Consider the following 9,137-nt stretch of genomic DNA (forward strand, 5'->3'; position numbering starts at 1 on the left):
TGGCTTAAACTAGTTGGCTTAAGAGTAGCAGATCAATGCTAATCAACATCTAACTTCCACATGTGAATTTCTCCCTGTACTGTGGCATTGACAGGAGGCCCAATTTATATGCATGTGGCTTATAAACACAGAGTACTGGAGATGAGATCATATTTTTGTATAAACATTTATTTCAATATTGTAAAGAACAAGCCATTCAAAACATCTGGAAATCACGGGAACATGAGTCGTACATAATAGCAATACCTTAAGTATGCATTAGTAATACAAAGTCATCTTTCACTGATAAAAGTTACAACTTCATTTTTCTAAAAAATACTGAAGCCACGGAATACATGTGGGTAATACATATACATCATTTTCTTTCTTCTTTCCTGTAGAGTCTGAGACTCTAGAGGTTTGTGTGATAGAAACATCATGCTACATCTCAAAGGCTGGATTGATTTGGATTGTATCTGCAGAACTAAGCAAATAATTTACATACATCATGGCAATATGTGCATGTAAGTGACAGATTGGGCTTTTTAAGACCATGTGCACATACATTCCCACAGCTGCTCATCTATTCACAACAACTGATGTAGTTATAAATCATTAGGTCTGGAGTTACTGCTAACTAAGCTAAGACCTACTTTCATTATAACCCCCTGCCCATCAGCATGCTCTTACACTGCCAGTGGTGATTTGGTAAAATGCTTTTGTCCTGTCTTGGTAGACGCAGATTGATAAATAATTGTGGTTTTGATCACCTACAACTGTTTTACCCTCATCTCTAGAGCAAGCATTTCCCTTTCTATTTCATAGGGAAGGTCAGCATTAACTTGCACTTCAAAGTATTGTTTGATTTCTTCTACCTCTTTTTCCCAGAACTCTTTGGAGATATCAAACAGTTCGGTCAACTTGACATCTTCTAAGCCCTTCAAGTTCAAAGCAGTGTCAGCAGGGATGTAACCTATGGCAGTTGGCTTGGCAGAGGCTTTCCCTTCAATTCTGTTGAACATCCACTCCAGCACACGGGAATTCTCTCCGTAGCCAGGCCACAGGAATTTCCCTTGGCTGTCTTTCCGGAACCAATTAACATGAAAGATCCTTGGAAGCTTTGCAGCAGGACGATGTGCCATGCTGAGCCAGTGGGCCAGGTATTTGCCAAAGTTGTAGCCAAAGAAAGGTCTCATGGCAAATGGGTCGTGCATAATGATTTTGCCTGTTCAAAACACAGAGAATGTAAGGTAATAGCACATTTATTCTAAAGCACAGAGATTCAGATCCCCCCAGGATTTAGTACCCGTGGTCCCTTAACCACCCTTCTGTATCTAAACCAAAGAGCTTTAAGAAACAATACAAACATTATCCTTGATGTAGAATAAAAGTTTAAATTAAATTCACTTTTGTAATCAGTAGAAATTAAACTTCTTAAATCTGAGGTCAAACAGCTTAAATGAAGATCCTCAAGAGCTGCCTTTCATCATTTACATATTTGTGTTGAGCTCTAGCAGAAGAGAAAACTTAAAATTATTTATCCCAGACTGTAACAAGAACTCCATGTCAAGGTTTCTGGCCACCACATGTCTGCATCCTGCTCTGTATGCTTGCCACTAAGAGAACTACTTTGCTTAACTTGACTTTTACAGAGAATCTGGCTTTTAATGCCAATACGAATATTTCCTATTGTGAAAATGCACAGGTTGCAAAATTAGCTGCCAAGAATGAACTGTTAAAGAGCAGGGGAGGAGGACAGAGCAGGCAGTGCAAAGAGGATTGCTTTTATACAGGTAGGCAGATTGAATTTTGATTTACCTTTGTGCTCAGCAGCTGCTGTTGCTTCAGATCTCATAGCTGCTCCGATAAATACTCCATGCTGCCAGTTAAAGGCCTCGTATACAAGAGGCACACCTGTAAAGAACAAAATCACTTCAGCAATTAGCGGTCCAGAAACATTTTTAAAACAGGTTTTGCTGTCTGATACACTGCTGAATACATCTTACTGTATAATGTGTTCTAATTGTCCCTGGGTTTTTTTAATCAGTTTATATGGCTGTTTTCAAAACTGGCTACTCATTACTGAACACATCCATGTTTAGTTGCTTGGTAGGAGGTATCTGGAACCTGAAAATCCCTGTCAGATTTTTCTGGAAATACAATCTGGTCATGTAGCCACGATATTAGACTCAGACCTAGCATAAGTTTTATTTCTTTTCCAACTTTAAGTGACTTTTAACAGGTCAATGTATTTTACCTTTCTGTAAACTGTTTACAACTTGTTAATTTCTGTAACTGCTTCCTCTCTGAACTATTTAAACTGCAAGCAAATGGAGACATATGTAGCAATTTGCTATGTGTCTAACCCAGGTTAATGGGTTCTGATCTCTTTCCAGCCCTTTATTATGATTGTTATTATTACCTGTTTTAACATCTAACAGTTCAGACATTGAAGTAGCTGCAAGTGTGTGTGTCATAGGCTAACAGGGAGAAGTTAGACTAACACAGTCATCTCCTTGCTTTTGCAGCTGTGAAAGCAAAACCTGCATCTATGCCCAGTTGTGTTTCAATCAAGTGGTCAGCACTTCAGCCTTGATTACGTGGCTGCTGCATCTCTCACCTGCAGGTCTGCGGCCTCCAAATATTATCCCTTCAATGGGGACACCCTCAGGGGATTCCCATGCAGGGTCCATGATGGGGCACTGGGTGGCCGGACTGCAGAATCGGGAGTTGGGATGGGCACAAGGTTCCCCTGTACAGGACACAGGGAAACAGTCAGAATGGCAGCATACATTTGAATTCAGCAGAGAAAGGCAAGAGAGCCTGGAGTGGGCCAGGTTACCATGATCTGAGGCCCAGGCTTTGTTATTCCACGAAGTCAGTGTGACTCCTGGTGCTAATGGCTCATCGATGCCTTCCCAATAGACGCCTCCATCACTGGTTTCTGCTACATTGGTAAAGATGGTGTTCTTGAATATAGTTTTAATAGCATTGGGGTTTGTTTTGACTGAGGTTCCAGGGGCAACACCAAAAAAGCCATTTTCTGGATTGATTGCCCTTAAGTTGCCTGGAAGTTAAACAACAAAATATAAATAAACTACTTTAGTTCTATCTAGAATTTTATACCATGTCTTGCTGTAACTAAAAGCAACCCATCCTGGACTGTAAAACAATCCCATTTCAGTTGCATACCTTGTTCATCAAACTTCATCCAGGCAATATCATCACCCACACACTCAATCTTCCATCCTGGCAGGCTGGGAGTCATCATGGCCAAGTTGGTTTTTCCACACGCACTAGGGAATGCTGCAGCAAAATACTTCTTTTTACCTTTTGGATTGGTAATGCCCAGGATCTATTAAAAAAATAATGCAACTGTTAAACACAGTACTTTTTTTTTTCTTGCACTTTTCATTTTGAAGATTGTCTCCCAGCAAGTGGGAATGATAAAATATTTAATTATGCAAATTAGTTCCTACAGAAGAAGCACCACATAATATAGCTGGCAAATAACAGAAACTGTGCTTTGTTAGTCAAAGCCTACCCTTCTTACCCTTAGACTATCTGTAAGGAGTTATTATATTTTTTCAAATGTCAAGTATTTATCTAATTCAAGCATTTCTTTTGCTGATGAAAGATACACAGACAGTACACAGATATGTTTCTCAGTTGAGACAGAGGAAAACCAAACAGCATTCTTTTGGCTGTAAGATTGGAGTGAAGTGAAAGCACTTTTTGTGTGGCTATTTCTGCATTTCTCCAAGTTTAGAGATATTTTTTTCTGAGACCATTCTCTTATGCACTTTGAAATTCTTTTTATCAGTGGTCTTTTATGGTAGTAGAATGTTTAAATAACAGCAGAAAGTAAAGGCAGGAAGAGTTTAAAGAAGAACTCATTTAGAAAATCTATATTTGCAAATTTTTGAGTGCATAGACCTGTTTGTAATAGGAAAGGCATTTTTTCAAAACTTGCACTTATCTTTTGCTATTAGACTTGCAGGAGCAATGTGGATGCCCAGTGATGATGTGTAGGCTTTGCTCAAGTACATGGGTCTGCCTACAAGCTGCCACTGTCAGAAGTTCCAAATCTTTCTTGGTTTCTAATTTTACAGGTACCATTTAAAAACATTTGGTACTTAACCTTGCAAGCAGTTTCCTATTTCCCATAAGCCTACCATGTGATAAATTCATATCTAATGTTACAGGACTATCCATATGAGACTAATTTCATTGATACTAAGATGTGATGTATTTATGCTGAGCTAATTTAGGGTTTAATGGCTGTTCAAACACAGATGATTTAATAGCTCTTACCAGCATGTGCTCAGCTAGCCAGCCCTCCTCTTTGGCAATTCTGCTGGCAATTCTGAGAGCAAAGCATTTTTTCCCCAGTAAGGAGTTTCCTCCGTAACCGCTGCCAAATGAAATGATCTCCCTGCGATCCGGGAGATGGGCAATCAGCGTTAACTCCGGGTTGCATGGCCAGTTGTTGATTAATGGTTCTGCAGAACAGAATGTTGTACTCATGAATGCAGCAATTTCCATGCTAGATCACACTGTTGTTTCATCGGTAACTCGCCTCTGACAGGAACCTCTACCAGATGCTTTAAAGGAAACCCCCTGGTAAGTACCAGGGATAATAATCTCCTTTCTGTGGAACTCTCATTGAGCTTTAATTCCTTTAATGGGGTTCTGAACCTAGTGCTGTTGTACAAGCCAACCTGGTTTTCAATGCTGAGTGTGTCTCGTGCTGAGAACATACCATCAGCTCTAAAACATGCCCCTGGGAATTTCCAAGGGTGACAGTTTTTAACATCTCATACCTTTTAGTGGCAGAGGACATCCAACTGAGTGAAGGCATTTTACAAACTCCCCGTTCCTCAGGGCTTCCAAAACAGCTCTTCCCATCCGGGTCATGATCCTCATGCTGGCAACTACGTATGGTGAATCTGTCAGCTCAATCCCAATCTTGGACAAAGGGGACCCAATGGGCCCCATGCTGAAGGGGATGACATACATTGTACGTCCTGCAAAACACAGAGTCTCAAGATGTGGCAAAGAGCAAAGCAAGGAGCTTTTGAAATAAGCTTCCTTAACACGGAGGTTGTTTCTCCTTTAAAAGCTGTTTGTCTTGAGGGTGTTTCCGATGATGTTTAAAGAGCTGCAGTTTTGTTTGTCTAATTGTGTAGCAAGAAGTTTTTATCTTAAATGCTGAAAGCAGCTGCTCAAATTGTCTAGCCAGAAGTAAAGGTGGGTGGAGGCCAATTTGTTGGTGCAAATTGCTGAACCTGAAATTATTGCTGGGGATGAGGCACCTCCATTTTCACCTCACTTCCCATCTGCTGCTTAGTGCCTCTGTGACATCCTGGGAAAAAAATAATACAAAATATCCCACCTTTGCCCCTCTTTGTGAAGACAAGAATGCTGGAAAGACCAAAGGTTATCCTTGCATAGGCATTTGGATCAATGGTAAAGATCCAGATGAAACCAACCCCATGACTAATTTCAGTGGTATTCACCTAAAATCTTTCTCACAGTAACTAGTTAGTAGTAGTGTCTCTAATAATAGAAGTTCACTGACAGCTATCCTTTTCTTGCCTACCTTGCATGCAGCCTGGGAATCTGGTGTTGAAAGCTTTCTCAAAATCTTCTTCAGACATCCAGCGTCCCAGCTGGCTAGTTCCTGTTTTAGGGATCGGAATGGTATCTCTCTGTTCTTGAGTAATGATGACAGTTTTGCTCTCAATTCTTGCCACATCTCTTGGATCAGTGAGAGCCAACCAGCTGCATTTCATCAAAAATCAGGAAATTAGATTCTAATTATCAATACAGCACACTTTACCTTTCTGTGGGGCTGGTTTAGCATAAAAGGCTTCAATACTTTGTAAGGTCAAAACTACGATAGAGCCAATATAACAGATGATCTCAAAATTCAGTCAAATACATTCTCTCATACAAAGTATTTCAAGACTTTCCAGTGGAAATAACAAATGATATGGCCTAGGAAATTCTAGTTGCATGTTAATACTCCTTTGCCTCTTATCTCAGTCTTATTCTCTGTGGCTAACTTCCAGGGAAAAGTTAATCTCATTTAATTCTCATTCTCACCAGTGTGAAGTTGTTTTGCATAAGGACCACAAAATGATGCCTGAAGCAAAGTGGATGCCAAGCAAGTACTTTAAGTGTTGGTATAAGTGCCTGTGGGATCAAAATCCAGCTTAGTAGATTGGCATAGTCCTTTAAGTTAGAGGCATCACAAAGGAAATACTAAGTATAAGCACGATCATAAAAAGTGAAGGAGTGTATTCAAGGGGATTCTTTTTTCCCTCTAAACAATTTTTGCCATCTATTTACAATGGCAAAGAGAGGATTGTTTTACACTTTCACCTCTGTGCACAGAAATTTTCCACGAGTATAAAAATGTTCTACTTGGGCTGTCATAACCATCATCACTACAGCTAAGCATATAATTAACAATGAATAATTTATCTGGTGAATCTTGCCCTTTTCTCTCCCAAATAGTCTGCAAACAGATTGCCAAATTCCTGCACTTAGTTATTCAAAAGTCTTTGCAGATTTCTTCCAAGAAGATCTCTTGGTCAGCACATAATTCCTGAGTATGTACTTGTTGTTAATATTCTCCTTTCATGTTGGGTTAGTTTGGAGAGATGATGAAATAGTTGAAAAAAGTATTTGCTGAATACATTACAGTCAAAGCTCATCAGCACAATATGAATAATGCCTGTACTGAATAATATTTGAACACCCACAGAGATATCTGAATGCCACAAAAAAGTATTTGATGAATAAACTAATTGACTAAAATGGTAGAATTCTTCCAAAAGATATGTTTGCTAAATAATATTTAACCATTGCTAATTATCAGTTACATAAGTCTCGTGGCATTACTTCAGTTCCCTGATGTAACTAATCAATAGAGACAATGTACAGTTGATAGTCTAATTGAATAATATCCCTTAGTTTAAGTTTTAAAGTAATAAGTTTGTTTTTCCAGAGTATTTCACCTCTGTAAGCTCCAGTGCCAAAATGTTCACAGAAAGCAAATATTGCAGGGTGTTATAAGTAGTTTTAAATGTAAACAGGATGGAAAAGACACTGCAATTCTGAGATGATACCCAAGTTCCTTCAGGCTACTCACCAGTTTTCATACTTTCTCAGCTTCCTGATCATGCCTTGTTCTACCATGATGTCCAGCATTTTTTTGTTTTCTTCTTCCGAGCCATCACAGATGTGAATGCTCTCAGGCTGGCACAGCTTGGCATTGGTTTCAATGAAATTCCTCACTTCTGGGGGAAGGCTCTGCAGGTCCCCTTGGACAACCTTGGGCAGGACATTTACCTCGTCTTTCAACTGTGGAGGCATGACCGAATCTCTAATGGATCTTGTGGATGGCTTTAAAATACTGATCACGATCTAAAATCAAACACAGGGGGTGTGTTAGCATACAATGACATTGTAACCACTGTTATTAAGCCTTTCAACAATGTACAATGCAAATGTAACAGATTTGATCTTGTACTTCTGCTTTAAAATCAATATAGATAACTTGGGTGACCGATAATTTCAAGATGGTAAAAATAGAAGTCATTCCACTTACTGTCTTTAGAAGATTGAGTTGGATCTTGGAGAGCGTTCTGTTGTCCCTTTCAGTTGATCCCGTTTCACTTGCTTTGGAGTGCTCTTGGAATCACTACTTTGCAAGGAACCATCCTCCTTCCTTAAATATTCTTTGTGGTAGTGTCCATCCCACTAGGTGAGGTGAGGGAGGCTTGTCCTTTACGTCACCACTGGAAATGTTGGGACAGTGCCACTCACATTGTCATCGTGCAGAGTTGTCAACGAAGCAGCTCTGACGAGGTAATCATTTAACAGGGCTTGATTAATGAATGTTGGAAACAGTGATTCTTAGCCCCGGCTCTGCTGTTTTGAATCAGTAACAACAGTTAGCAGTTGAATCAAACTTTGATCCAATTTGGCTCTGAAACCAAAGTGTCATAATTTCTCGGTGTGTAGGAAAGGTTGAGTACAGAGAGTATCTGGAACCAGGGACACAGGGGTCATCCAGGCAAAGCACAGTTGGCACATTTGGAAGGCAAATGCTTGCTAGTTGGCTGTGAAGTGGAGGCTTGTCCAGGATGTGTTTGCCTCCCTTGGGAACACTGCCTGATCCGGGGATAAAGTTCAAGAGTGAGCACTGACAGGCCTGAATAACCGCTACATACACCTGCAAGGAGGACTTGTTTTTGTCCATGCAGTTCTGAAAAATAACCCAGGTAATGTAAATCTAAATGTTGGGTTTCAGTGCAGGAGAGAGAGTTTTTGCTTACAGTTTGCTTTAGGCCCTTGTAAACTGAACAATTATTTTCTATTGCTACAAGCTCAGAAGAGGCAGGTCAGCAACTGTCTTGGTAATTAATCCCCTCCTTCAAATTTTATATTTTACTTTACTGGGAGACCTATGGGGGTCATAAAATATTAACCCATCTTTAAATTTGTACTCAAAAGGCACAAAAAAATGCTTAGGAATAGGGTTGCACACTGTTGTATGTGTGAAGTGCACTGTATGTGTATGTACATATGCAGACGTACATATCTGTTGTGGTGGTATGTGATGCCTACAACCTTTACTACTCATATTCTGTTAGGGTGAATGATCTCAGACGCTTTGAGGTCTTGCCTCAACTGTTCCTGCCTCCCTGTCTGTCTTTGGTCTCTTTACCTTCCTCTACTCCATTTTAAACCATCACGCCCATAAAGAAAGGTTCATCTTCAAGTCCACTCCACCTTGAAGACTGAAGTATTTCAGACAAATAGAACTATAGAAATGCTCCTGCTCCCATTTTATCTCACTCTGCTTACAGTCACAGCAAAGCATCTGGGACCTAGACGAGGTGATGCTTTCATGCCAACCTGACACTTCTTACATTAATGGGGCTTCCACCAGGCATGTAAAATACTGTCAACTGACCATTCTGCAGAACAGGAAATCTATGAATCTCAGCCAAGTTTCAGGGAGTTCTTTAAAGCAACAAAATATATGTGAGTGTCCTCCACAAAGGATGTTCATAACCTGCCCCCTGCTCAGTTTTGTGCCATCAATGAGATGTTTCCAGCAAGGCTTTTGCCAAGGCCAGCAG

The 9,137-nt window shown here is 40.1% G+C and overlaps 1 protein-coding gene across 1 annotated transcript; it reads right to left on the bottom strand.

Moving 5' to 3' along the window:
* Window positions 1-398: 398 nt before the first annotated feature.
* Window positions 399-7,675, bottom strand: PCK1 (phosphoenolpyruvate carboxykinase 1). The gene is made up of 10 exons (XM_062009121.1): window positions 7,598-7,675; window positions 7,139-7,413; window positions 5,582-5,763; window positions 4,803-5,006; window positions 4,294-4,481; window positions 3,172-3,334; window positions 2,822-3,046; window positions 2,600-2,731; window positions 1,798-1,893; window positions 399-1,204 (listed from the first exon to the last, which is right to left on the bottom strand). Exons 2-10 carry the CDS (start codon window positions 7,360-7,362, stop codon window positions 750-752), a joined length of 1,869 nt encoding a protein of 622 aa, XP_061865105.1. The 5' UTR covers window positions 7,363-7,413; window positions 7,598-7,675; the 3' UTR covers window positions 399-749.
* Window positions 7,676-9,137: the final 1,462 nt, after the last annotated feature.

Source organism: Colius striatus, chromosome 16, assembly GCF_028858725.1.
Source record: "Colius striatus isolate bColStr4 chromosome 16, bColStr4.1.hap1, whole genome shotgun sequence".
Lineage (NCBI taxonomy): Eukaryota > Metazoa > Chordata > Aves > Coliiformes > Coliidae > Colius > Colius striatus.